This window comes from Thamnophis sirtalis, unplaced genomic scaffold (genome assembly GCF_051295495.1).
Source record: "Thamnophis sirtalis isolate CommonGarterSnake01/CBP01778 unplaced genomic scaffold, rThaSir2_p1.2 scaffold_1, whole genome shotgun sequence".
In the NCBI taxonomy this organism is placed as follows: Eukaryota; Metazoa; Chordata; class Lepidosauria; order Squamata; family Natricidae; genus Thamnophis; species Thamnophis sirtalis.
This window is the reverse complement of record NW_028261381.1, coordinates 62,278,194-62,291,844: the sequence shown is the minus strand read 5'-3', so window position 1 is coordinate 62,291,844 and position 13,651 is coordinate 62,278,194. Positions and strand designations below refer to the sequence as shown.

Genomic DNA, 13,651 nt, shown 5'->3' with positions numbered 1-13,651 from the left:
AGAAACACTGTCGGAAAAGTGGCATGTCCCTGGCTAAAAGTAAATCCAGCCTACTTCTTCCTTTCACTGAACAATAAAGAGTAAGAGAAGCCACCCAAATCAAAAGCTTAGGGATGCTATAAGCTTTTCCAGATACTTCTGTGCAACTGAATTATTTACGGACTTGCCATGCCATGCATGGCTATTAGATTGTAGCTAGCATCATGGCACCCTAGGGCATGTCCCTTTTGGCATACGGTTTCTCTGTGTGTAGTCAAAGATGCTAGCTAAAATAAGATTTAGCTGGCAATTTCCACTGCCTCTGCAGAGAGGAGAATTGCATTCACTGAATTCTTATGTAACCTTCAGTGAATGTTTACCTGGCCAGAGAATTATACTTTCATGCCAAAATAGGCTAAACGTTCAGAAAACCAAGTAAGGCTTCAAGCATGCTGGAACAGACTCACCTTAATGTCAAGATGTAAGATGCCATTGCGGTGGAGATAACAAATTCCCTCCAGGATCTGCCTCATGTAGCAGCGAATCTGGAGGGAGAATTGAAAAGACAGAAAAAACCAATGGCATTAGAAGTGTCCATGCAATCAAGTGTAACTCCATGTTCATTATCAAGCAAGCCGGTGCTTTCCCTTCCTATCCCTCATCCATCCAATACTTTGTGCAGAGACTGGTGCTGAGTTTACTTTGGTTGCCTAGCTGAAACCCTTTCCTTGAGGAGGAGGAGGAGGAGGAGGAGGAGGAGGAGGAGGAGGAGGAGGAGGAGGAGGAGGAGGAGGAGGAGGAGAGAAATGAGGTGTTGCTTTTCCCCAGCTTTCTGCATTATTACCCTTTTGCAGGGATGTCAAACTGGTGGCCCACGGGCCAGATGCATCATACGCAGGCCACCCCTACCCCAGCAAAGGGGAAACCGTCATGATACATCACGTGATGCAGTGGTGAAATTCATTTTTTTAACTACGGTTCTGTGAGAGGGGCTTAGTGGGCATGGCAGGAGAAGGATACTGCAAAATCTTCATTCCCATCCCACTCCAGGGGAAGGTTATTAGAAAATCTCCATTCCTTTCCCACTCCAGGGGAAGGATACTGCAAAATCTCCATTCCCACCCCACTCTGGGGCCAGCCAAAGGTGGCATTTGCCGGTTCTCCAAACTATTCAAAATTTCTGCTACTGGTTCTCCAGAACTTGTCAGAACCTGCTAGATTTCACCTCTGGCAACATGACGCTGTAAGTTTGACACCGTGCCCTTTTGGATAACCTGCCTGCAATTGGAGCATGAACACTGTTCTAATTTTGGTTTATCTGGAGAGACCGTTCCAAAATCCAATGCCACTGGAGTGCTCCTCTGCCCAAAATTCAAAATGAGGTGTCCTCAGTAATACTAAACATCTCCATCTCTAAATTTCCATTCATAGGATGTAATTCATATGAAGTCACCAAAAGTTAAACTATTGTTGGGGATTAGTCAGAGGCAAATAACAAGCAAACTGCAATAACAATCCTCAATCATGACAAGGCAGAGGTTATGGTGGCGGGAGCATCATCCGGCATGAGAGATGGTACCACAATCCCTCTCATCACATTCATAATTTTGACTGAGAGAGAATGTGGGGCTCAGCTGTGCCGAGATAGTCCAAATGCTTAATGCTTAAGTTCTAGTCACACTTCTTTTGGTCTTTTGCAATATATACTATCAGTTTTAAGAGACAGTTTGGTATAGTGTTTAAAGGAAGTGGATTAGAAAGCAGGGGACTGCCTGACTTTAGGCCAGCCACTACTTTCTCAGTCCAGGGAAAGGGGAATGGCAAATCACTTTGAAAAATATTGCTGCAAATTGCATAGACATGTCCAGACAGTCACTAGAAGTCAAGACTAAATTGAGGGAGGGAGGGAACAAAAATCCCAAGGGTTTTTGATCTATTCCCAAACCATAAGAACTAAGTGACTCTGGATACTTAAAAGCCACATCAAAATTAAGATCCCTCTTGGGCTCTTGACCAGATCTTTCTGGCATTGAAAGTAGAGCAGGTGGTGTTCAGAAATTGGATCTTCTCTAAACTACATGCCTTATAGTGATATATCTAGTATTTTCTTTGTTCTCTCTTTTTTGCACAAGATAAAACATCTTTTAAATGTACTAATGGATGATTACTATAGATCTATTAATCCTGAATATATTCTAACACAGGAAGATTATCTGCATGATTTGTGTTGTGATTTGGCACAAAGGCTCTTTTGCATTTTCAATTTACTGCAAACTACCTGGGATGCTTTATTGGCAAAGACTGTGATGATTTTTTTAAAATTAATAAATCCCATGACAGTGAACAGGTAGAAAAGCTTCAGAGAATCTATATTGATTATTTGAGCTGGCACTTACTTCAGATTCACTCACAGAGGACTTCCTCGCAATGCGCTCAAGCAGTTCGTCTCCAGTGCAGCTAAAGCGTCCATTAAAGAAAACAGTAGGTTTTAAAAGTCAGTGACTTCCTACAGACGAGACCCGTTTCCCTTGGCAGTATCCTAAATTATAGATGCTTAGAAATGTCAGGACCAGTGAAAGCCTATTCAGGAGTTCTCCATATACTCTTATCTAAATGACACCAAGTCAATCTTGAATTTCAACCTTGAAATCCTCAGCAGGCACTCAAACATCATTTGTGGGATGAAGTCTGGGGCTTCCTTATCTGCTCAATGTATACAGGAAACAATTCTAGAGTGGGGCCAATGAATTGGAGTAGCTTTTCAAGGTTTCTTAGAACAGAATAACAGAGTGGGAAGGGATCTTGTAGGTCATCTAGTTCAACCCCCTGCTCAAGCAGGAGACCTTATATCAATTCTTGACAAATGGCTGTCCAGTCTCTTCTTGAAAGCCTCAAGTGATGAAGCTCCCACAACTTCTGAAGGCAAGCTGTTCCATTGGTTGATTGTTCTCACTGTCAGAAGATTTCTCCTTATTTCTAGGTTGAATCTTGCCTTGATCAGCTTTCATTCATTATTCCTCGTCTGGCCTTCAGGTGCTTCAGAAAATAGCTTGACCACTTCCTCTCTGTGGCAGCCCCTCAAATATTGGAAAACTGCTATCATGTCACCCCTGGTCCTTCTCTTCACTAGACATGCCATGCCCAGTTTTTGCAACCGTTCTTCATATGTTTTAGCCCCCAGCCCCATCATCATCCTTGTTGCTCTTCTCTGCACTTTTTCTAGAGTCTCGACATCTCTTTTATAGTGTTGTGACTAAAATTGGATGCAGTATTCTAGGTGTAGGTTTCCCTAATACATAATCGGCAGCATGAGAACATTCCTAAGAGAAATGAATGCCAGGCCAGACTATAATCAGATTAACAAGAAAACCCCAATCTTGCTCATTGTGGCCTCAAAACAGGCTATTGCCTGGATCATTGCACTGCCTACTCAGCCTTACAAATGAAAGAGGATACAGCTCAGTAATGATGATGAGGGCATTCCTCTTCTCAAAGGCATCATGGAAGTACACAATACGTTCATGGTCCAACTGAGCTAAAATGCCCAGCTCACGACGGGCTGATTTTTTGGCTTTGGCCCGGCATGGGATGAACTTTGCAGCAAAAGCCAAGCCGGTGCTTTTCTGGGTCACTCGCCGAATGTATGAGAAGGCTCCCCTAGAAAACAGAATATCGTGAAACATCAGGCAACTTTATTGTTCAATTTAGATGGTGATTTGATTCGATTTTTGATTTTTGATTTTGATTTTATTGTATTTCTATGCCGCCCTTTTCCCAGAGGGACTCAGGGCGGCTCACAATCAAATCGGGGGGGAGGGGGGGGTTACAAACGGAAAAAAGAAAGACAACGGTACAGAAATGAGGAACATTGCTTAGAAGAGAACAAAATCCAGGTTATCCAGCCCTTACTAAGACACTTCTGAAGGATTTCACGTAAATATTTTTCTCTCCAATGTGTCACATTCATTAATATGTCATATTGATTGATAGCTCTGCCATCCATTGTTTTATGTCTTTAGAATGATTTGGAAGGAGGGGGGTTGTTGGCACCCCCTAAGCTTTGGAGCCCTAGGCCAGTGCCTACTTGGCCTTAGCCTAAACCTGTCTCCATCTCCATCCCTATTTTAAAAAGTCCCAACCCAACTAGTCACAGTTGCTGCCTGTCTTATCTTCCTCATTTTCATTCCCTCTTTCTCTCACCTGCAGATCTCCTCATGGGCATCATAATAGTCAGCAAGACGGCGGGCTATGTGTGACTCTTCTTCTGCTTGTGCAGCATCCGAATCTGGTATGGCTGAAAATCAATAAGACATCGAAGTGGTAAAGGAGAGGTACGTATGCAAGAGAGCTGTCATCAGTCACACTGCAGGTAAAACTAAGATATCTAGGTGTTTCCACATAAACCTAATTGTTCGCCCTTAATAAAAACAATTGGAACTTTTGCCTTCCAAATTCCACTCTTGAGCATCTAATTTCAATAACTGACCTCAAAAACAATGGGTCTGATTAAAGCAGCAAAAAGTGTAGACTTTCCTGATATCTACTATGGTCCAGGAGCAACTGGGAAACAAAGCTGTTTGCCTATTCTTGGTGTCTAGGGCTTCCAACGAGCTAACATCTGGATGCTCATCCCTACTAGTATCACATACCTGCATGAACCACAAGTTCAGCCTTGCAAGACACTTCTCCAGCCAGGTTGCGTGCAGTACATGTGTAGACTCCACTGTCCTGCTCTGTTGTGTTCAGCACAACTAAAGAGCATTCACTTTCCTCATATACGAAGCTCAGGTGGTTACTTTCAGCCAGGAGCACCTGATTCTAATGGAGATAGATTTGGGAGACAAAGGACTTGTAAAAAAACAGTCTGGAACAGAGATCTCCAACCTTGGCAACCTTAAGCCTGAGGGACTTCAAAGCTGGCTGGGGAATTCTGGGAATTGAAGTCCCCCAGGAATTCTGGGAATTGAAGTCCCCCAGGAATTGAAGTCCCCCAGCCAGCTGGCTGGGGAATTCTGGGAATTGAAGTCCCCCAGGCTTAAAGTTGCCAAGGTTGGGGATTCCTGGTCTGGAAATCCAAACGCTTATATTGTTTTGCTTTGCTCTCACACATCTGCTGTTCTTTATGGAGATACAGGAAATGGGTTCCTTGAATCCCACAGTCTAAAGGTTTTCTCATCTTTTACTCATTATTTCTTCCTCTATAAGCCAGGATTGTTTGGTTAATGTTTCATTATTTCAGAGGAGAAAGGCATTAGAAGCCAACCAAATAACACTTTCTCTGTATTGGTATTTTGACGGGGCAGGTGATGAAATAGCTTAGCCTGGCTGTTAACAAAAAAACTATGCCAATCCAAAAAAAAAATGTGGAATGAACTAAGATGAATGCATATAAGATCATCTGGGAAGGAAACAGACCCTGCCGGTTAACATTGAGAGGCATCATCAATAACTTCTTAAAATCTGAAAACATTCTGCAGGTATTCTTAACCCAAAAATCTTCTCAAAATTGGATACATATTCACCTTGTACCACATAATATCTGGAAGTGGTTTGCCTTCTACTACCACTGCGAACTGTGGTGTTTCACCTATTCCAACTTCGATATCTTCCATGATTGTTTCAAAACGTGGTGCCTCTGGAAACAGAAAAAAAAAAAACATACTCAGCTGGACCAGGAAGAAGTTTGCCAGAAAGGTTCTCACTCCTTTCCATGGGGAGTATTGTCCTGCAATGTGTGAAAGTTCAGGGCTTACTAACCAATAGGACCAGGAATCTCTCATAGTTGGTGACTCTGTACTTGCGACATGAGTTTGTAGGGTGTGCATGCCGTAACCCTACTTATGCACAAACAATAGTTTGAAAAGCAGCCCTCTCCTAATAACTTGATTAAAAAAGGTCATGGGACAGTCTTCAGATGGAGTGAAGTGGGATGATCTCCCGTACCTGCCAGCTCCATCCTGATGAAGCCATGATCATATCCATGCTGGTTGCTCACCTCGCAGGTTATTTCCCCCACATCCCCCCTTCCCACCCGGAGGAATCGCAAGGTGTGCTGATCATCATCAGGCATGCTCATCTCACAGTTGGGATCACCATCCTTGAGCACCATGCCAGCCCTGGGAGGAAGAAGGAAGAAGTGTTTTTGATAGAAAGCAACTGTGTTCAACATGCATCCTGTTTTTCAGCCTCTTCCATAAGCAGCAGGCTTCCACCAATGTCCCTTGTCAACAAATATCAACACTTGACTTTAGGCTCTGGAACCTAATTGTAACTTCTCCTTACACATGTCCCAAAATACACAGGGTTTCCAATCATCCTGGAAAGCCCATCTAATTAATTCCACAACTAACATGGTCCATGCTCCGGGAGAAACACTGCACAATAGCTTCACAGCATTTCTCTGGAGCTGTAGGATGGTGTTACTTCCAAATGGCAGAAAGTCTTGCCTTATGCTGTCTCCTCTCCTTCAGTTTATACTCTTTGTTCAGAAGCCAAGGGGGCCACAGTACCTTGACTGGGGGAATGTGGACCCCTACTTCTGTGCCAAACAGAGTAGTGATAGTGGTGGGCTTTTCCCGCCTCCTTCCCATAAAAAGCTAACAAAAAATGTAAAAACAGATTAGCTCCGCTTTTTTGGCGGATTAGCTCTACCTTTGGCTAAATAAAGTGCTGGCTGCTACATGAAGGGGAAGGAGAAGGTGGGGGGACAATTGCTAAGCATTTTACAGCAACCTCAAGATAACTACAGCAAGGAGGCAAACATCAACATGGAAGAGGCTTGAAGCTTCGTATGTATGGAAGCTCAGCAGTAAGAACACAATTCACGATTCTTCTATATTTTAAGAACCTAAAAAATATCTTTCCTTGGATCTTTGCCTCCCTTCTGCAAAGATGCTTAAAAGTTGTTCTGTCATCTCTAGCAGCTTCTGAGCCTCCTGCAAACCTCACCTGGGCAAGTGTGAAGTAGACTTAAAATGCATTGCGTGGTTGACCTACCTCCTCCAGGTGACAACAGCCTCAACATGGTTGAGAGTTATAGTGATGGAAGCCGACTGTGACTCTACTGCATATACCACATCTGGCTTGTCCAAGATTATAGGGGCCTCTGCCATATACGGACCTGAGAACACACAACCCATCACATTAGAGCCCCCAGCACAGATCCAAGAAATTCTACACAATCACTGCAGGGAGAGATTTCATGCTTCTCAATTTGCTGAGGTGAATTTCCTTGAACTGTATATTAAATGAAGTTCATCCATGATACCACTTCCATATACAGATAGTCCTTGACTTGCGACCACAATTGAGCCGAAAATACTGTTACAAAGTGAGACATTTGTCACATGAGTTTTGACTCATTTTATGACCTTTCTTGCCTCAGTTATTAAGTGAATCACTGCAGTTGCAATCAATCTGGTTGTTAAATGAACCTGCCTTTCCCATTTATTTTGCTTGTCAGAAAGTTACAAAATCTGATCACATGACCGAGGAATGCCAAGCATCCGAATTTTGAACATGTGACCATGGGTATGCTACAGTGGTCAATAGTCACTTTTTCAGTGCTGTTGTACCTTTGAACAGTCACTAAATGAATTATTATAAGTCAAGGACTACCTGCATTTCCTTTTTCTTAGCCACTGGGCCTGAATCACCTTTCTTAGATCAGATTGTACCAAAAGTATTCTTAAATAGCATCTCAGCCAAATGCTGCAATGGGGAGACTTCTTTCAATTCTTATATAAAACTTGCATTGTATGAAGAATGTTGTTCACAACTTTTCCCAATAGGACACATTCCAGATGTGCTGGGGATACTGGCTAGGAATTCTGGGAAGTGTAGTCTGAGACATTTGAAGGGTACCACTTGACATCACTGGTTTTAGGAAAATGTTTTTAAAAGATCCATTTGAAAAGCAATATTATTGGGACAGGATTTTAGAAACAATGGTTTACTACTAAAAAGGTCCTGCTTGCAATGCTGACCACTCCTCTTGATAATTTAATATTCAACTACCAATAGGAATAAATTTCACAAATAGAAATAATTAACAACCATCTTCCCCGGTAGGAAAGAAAACTTTCTATCTTGAAACAGACAGTTGGATCAACCCCAAAGCAAGCCAGATGTAAATTATTTTATTGCTAATTGTGGTTACAGATTTAGAGCCTCCAGTGACTAATAATTTTTCCTATAAAACCAAGGCTTTTGGAGCGTCAAGTGTTCTCAAAAAATCTGAGGGCTGTCATCAACTTCATATTTCAACAAAAGAACAGCGAGCAAATTTCTCTGAAGAAGGCGTTCACAGCCTTTTGTATGAAATCCTGAGGTAACTGAATTCTTTTGAACTGGAACAACCATGGTCTAAGAAAAAACGAAGAAGTAGGAACATACATTTTTCTTCCATTGTTATAAATGCCTTTGATCCTCCTGAATCTAAAGAAACATTTTTGGGTAATCATTAGAGTGTCAGACAAGGAGTTGATTCCCGAGTTCAAATTTCCTTCCTAGCCATCAATACATAATTTACCCTTAGCTTTAATTGTGCCAACAGATGAGATGACACCTCTCCATCCTCCCAATTCCATTCTTGACTATGACTTCCCCTTCTCCTTCGTCTCCCCACCATTTTGGCTCTCTTCCCACAGATTCACTGTGTGGCAGAAAAAGAACAATTTCCTTTTGCCAAGCAGTTCCATTTTTAAAAAAAAAATCTTGAGCTCCCCTGTTATTTCAGCATGGACCATGTATCATTGGAATGTTTTCTTTGGTTTCCTTTTTGAACTTGGGCTGATTCCTGCCTGTGTGTGGAATTTTTAAAGGCTGCACTTCTGAGAAAAGGAGTAGGGGTAGGAGAAGAGGTGATTGGGGGTACTTGGTTTTTGTTCGTTGCATTTTGTTAGCTAAGCTGTCTTTGCTTCTACGAGAAGGCAGGAGTACTTTTAGTAGGATTTTACTCTCTCATGAAAAATAGCCATTTCCTTGCCTTTTATTCTTTGGGTGCCTTACCATGATCTAGGAGCTGCACTGGTTCTGTGGGTGGAGAAGGCTTGCTGTTAGCCTTAGCCGTTGCTGTGAGTACACGGAACATATAGTAAATGTTTTTCTTTAGAGCCAGAATGGTATGGCTGGTTTGATGCAAGCCTGTAGTAACAACAGTCCAGTGGCTGGACCCCAGGATCTGCTGCTGGAGAATATAGGTGACAGAGGCAGGGTCTAAGAATAGAGGAAGGAAAATGCCAATAAACTGTGACTCATAAGTGAGAGCATTCTGGACTAGATCACAGGAACACGCAAGAGAGATTAACATTTTGTGAGTAGGAACCTGCCTCAGTTTGCAATATGGCAGTCCATGAGAGAAACTATACAATGCATATTCTGTATAAAGCGTTTCCCTTCCCCTAATGAGCACTTTTAGATGATTATGAACCCCAGCTGAAATCCAACATTTCCTGGATATATTAATGGTATGCCCAGTTGGTGGTGATGGTGGTGTGGAAATAGCTAAGTGTGGGTTCTAGCCATTAATCATTCTGTGTGTTGTTTCTTTTCGTACTTTTCCAGTTAAGCAAGGTGACAGGAACTTCATCTAGTGCAGTGCTGCTATACATAAAAGAAGAGCAATACTTTCTTGGCTGCCTTACATGCATTCCTCTTAATCATTCTAAGCAGGGAGTTTGTTCTTTTCTTAAAGCATTCTTACACAAGGCAGACATTTTCTACTCGGATTCCCAGAATCCTTTTCCTGGTCAACCAGAGACCGTTCACATACTATTAATATATCCAGGGAGCTTGATTTATTTATTTTTCTTCCCATCAGTATCTATTCCTTGACATTTCTTTACATTGAACTGTTTTTGTTATTTTGGTGGGAATTTCTCAAGTGTAGAAAAATCCTTCAGACATTGTTTATAATCCTGCTTTGATTTTATTATGCTGAATGGTTTTGTTTCATTAGCAAACCTGACTGCTATGCTACTCACTTCTAATTTCAGATCATTTCTAACCAAATTATATAACTAGCAACATATACCCTGGGAGGAATCCACCACTCCTTATATGCCATGACTGCTGCTGAATCTGATAAGGAGCCCTTGGTGATGATTGTTATCAAATGCTTTTTGTAAGTCCAAATTCACAGGATCTGCTGTATCACCCTTGTCCATAAATTTCTTGAAAGGTTCATGTTTGGCAAAGTCACTGGGTGATATTTGCTCTCCAAAATCATGCCTTCTGCAAGGTAAAATCTTGTTAATAGTCTAATTAACAAGATTTTACCTTGCAGAAAGCATGCTTTTGGAAAGCAAAAACCACTCATTGCTGATGTGGACATAATTGCCAATTTTATGCTGCTGAATGATGCCTTTTCCCTATCAGCAGGATCCAGGTTGAGTGGGATGCAATAGAAATTTCAATGGCAGCTATCAATTAGAGGGGACTTTGTCACAAAGACCACCCCATATTGTGCACACAAGTGCCCAAGAACAACCCGGTTTCCGCGACACGCGTTATGGCCTGCCTTTGAAAACCCATTAGACTCTAGAACAGTAGAATCTGGGAGTAAAAATTTCCCTTTGCATCCCTGTTGCCTTCCTGTCCTTGCCTACCAATAGCTGAATCCAGCCACTTTGGCGCATTCCAGTTCAGTGTGACACCTCTGCCAGTGACAGCTGCTATAGTTGGTGGACCATCAGGAGGTGTGGGTACCACATCTGTAAAAGACAAACATAGGGAAAGGGGAAAATAGTGCTTTACTTTATAATCAGAGTTACCTCTGGTCTTCCTTTCATCAGCTATATCAAGAATTCTGTTGTTTTATTGTTAAGTCACTTTATTGGGTCCAAGTACTGTATATTAGGTGATTTTCTACACATACCAATCAAGAAATAGAGGACTGGGCAGAATCTCATGTGCTATAGGAAAATAATCTCTGCGAGGGTTACAGACCAGAAGGAGGACATGTCCTTTTTATCCTCATGTCCACTCAGCAGGCATAGTCTTAAAACCAAACAGATGCTTAAGCAGAAGTTTGTCAAAAATGAATAGGAACCTCTTCCCATACCCCAGACTCTTTCCTTACCCGTGACATAGAGGTGAGCATAGCAGGTGGCTTTGCCCACTTTGTTGGCAATAACACTTTTATACACTCCAGCATGGGCATGATTGACAGAGTTGAAGACCAAACGGTGTACATCCTTATCTGCAAAGAGGAAAGACAGATGAAGAGGTGAAGGGTGGGAAAAGGGCAAGGTCACAAGATGAGATAGTATTTGTCGGAGTTGGGCACCAATATTTTTAGGAGCAGGCAGCCAACAAAATAGCTACAGAGAGACTGTAGGAAAATACTGCTGAGGAAATAGTATGGAGAATATAACGGGCAAGCTGGCAAGAAATGAGTATTTCCAGGCTATTTTAAGATCATTCTTCCTTACAAATTTGGAAGGTGAACCACAGAGTCAGGTGATAACAGAGCTGCGAGTTACGTTACTCTGCCAATTAGCCCATATCCAATCCTGAAGCAAGTTGTAGCAGTAACAAACCCAGATAATGAATTTTGAATGCCATGAATAGGAGTATATATATATATATATATATATATATATATATATATATATATATATATATATATATATATATATATATATATATATATATATATATATATATATATATATATATATATATATATACTTAAAGTCACAACCCCTGGTATGCCCAAGTGTGGGAGGAAGGTCACACTTCCACTCTCTGTCATTAGGCTCGTCACAAGAGTCCATCCAGACAGAAACCCAATATTTTTACTGTTGCCTTTGTTATATTTGATAAAAACACATATATATATATATATATATATATATATATATATATATATATATATATATATATATATATATATATTTATTTATTTATTTATTTATTTATTTATTTATTTTTATATATATATATTTTAGGACACTTTATTGGTTTATTGGTTAACCAAAAACCAAAGGACCCTTCCATATTCATCAGCACTTCAATTCTTCATCCCTCAAAAGTAGCTTGAATCTCACCTGTGGTCATTTTCATTGGTTTGGCAGTTCTTAATATTTTCAAAACACCATTACTTGGGCAATATTCCCACCAACTGACCAATCAGAGATAGCATTCATCAGTTTTTCAACCCCCTCCCATCTGTTTTTATTTTCTGTTGTATACAATTTGGCTTGAGTTTTGCAGTCCCCAGCCAAGGTGTATAAAGCTGACTAGAACTTTCCTTCCTATTGCTGCACATGACTGAGGTGCAACTAAATTTGACAATCTAGACCAGTGTTTTTCAAACTTGGCAACTTGAAGATGCATGGACTTCAACTCCCAGAATTCCCCAGTACAATGTTTATATGATGAGTGGCATTCTGGTAACATAGTAAATTTCTATTAGGAGAAAAAACATAGCATATGCAAGAGTGTGACCAACTTAGAAAGCTAGAAGACTAAATGTTAAAGAATTAATTACTCAATTAATTGATGAACTAGAAGGAAGAAAAATAGATATTTGCTATATCTGTGAAGTAAGAGAAATAAGAAGGATGTAATAGATATAAATGAATCGATACAAATCTTGTTCAATGGAACTGACGGATATATATGGAGGAAAGTTAAGGCATAGATTATGAACGAAGGAGCTAAATTATATCAGGTGACATGAACTGATATCACCCAATGTTGAGGAGATGCATAGGAAAATAGGGATTCATAGGTTAGGGATAATTGTTTGTTAAACTCTAGTGAACAGTGATAATTAAAGGTGTGCAATATTTAGACCCAAGTAGATCAAGTTGATTTGAATCTAGCACGGACATCCTAACCGCTCTAAATGCTCTAAAGGAGTCAATTCTTTCACTAGGTTTACAAAGGAACCACATGGGACCAGGAACATATATTTGAATTAAGGAACTGGTGACAAGATGGTGACTGTCACCACCTCTTTACTGCCTTCTAACTCAGAAGGTAACCTTGGCAAGTACTCAAGAAATGTGTTGAGACTATCACAGAAGCCAATTGCAAAAGTCACTGAGGGAGAACCCCAGCTCCCGAATGCTGCATACAATCTGGTCCAGCGCCAGCATTTTGTCAAAGGCCACCCATGTCCATGCAGAATTGGATCAAGTGTCATCCTCCTCAAATTTGCCTACAATCCCTCAAAGGGATACAACTCACAGTTTGAGGACAAGAAGCAGGAATGTACACAAAAATTACAGGCATATTAGTTTATGAAGTATGCTTAGGAAAATGTTTGTTTGAAAAGGTATATAAGAGGTGACAATCTGCAAATCTGGGAAGTGGAGTGAGGCTTTATGCCAGGCAACAAATGTGTAGACTCTATTTTTGTTGTTCAGCAAATCATAGATAAATAGAGGAATGTGTGGAAGAAAGTTTATTCTACATTTGTCAATTTGGAGAAAAACTATGATAACATAAATATAGACATAAATATGGCCTATACAAATATGGAATTGATGATGGGGTGCTATCTGTGGAAAGTGGAAACATAGTATATAAATGGAATATTTAGTGAATAGTTCAATACTGAGCAGGAAGTAAAACTTGGCTGTTTGTCACCCTTTGACTAATGGATTTATGGATGATTGTTTAAGAAATGCTTAGGATGTCATTAGAGATGCCTTGGTTTGGG

At 40.7% G+C, this 13,651-nt stretch overlaps 1 protein-coding gene across 4 annotated transcripts in view; it reads right to left on the bottom strand.

The window, feature by feature from the left end:
- SPEG (striated muscle enriched protein kinase) overlaps nucleotides 1-13,651 on the bottom strand; it is a 129,676-nt gene that overhangs the window by 29,535 nt on the left and 86,490 nt on the right. For all 4 annotated transcript variants that reach the window (XM_087713346.1, XM_087713351.1, XM_087713357.1 and 1 more), the window contains 11 exons: nucleotides 11,060-11,179; nucleotides 10,587-10,691; nucleotides 8,989-9,195; nucleotides 6,976-7,099; nucleotides 5,923-6,095; nucleotides 5,502-5,614; nucleotides 4,629-4,797; nucleotides 4,180-4,273; nucleotides 3,436-3,636; nucleotides 2,376-2,436; nucleotides 447-524 (listed from right to left, as the gene is read on the bottom strand). In XM_087713346.1, the coding sequence (XP_087569472.1) occupies nucleotides 447-524; nucleotides 2,376-2,436; nucleotides 3,436-3,636; nucleotides 4,180-4,273; nucleotides 4,629-4,797; nucleotides 5,502-5,614; nucleotides 5,923-6,095; nucleotides 6,976-7,099; nucleotides 8,989-9,195; nucleotides 10,587-10,691; nucleotides 11,060-11,179 (1,445 nt within the window). The remainder of the gene's footprint in view (nucleotides 1-446; nucleotides 525-2,375; nucleotides 2,437-3,435; nucleotides 3,637-4,179; nucleotides 4,274-4,628; nucleotides 4,798-5,501; nucleotides 5,615-5,922; nucleotides 6,096-6,975; nucleotides 7,100-8,988; nucleotides 9,196-10,586; nucleotides 10,692-11,059; nucleotides 11,180-13,651) is intronic.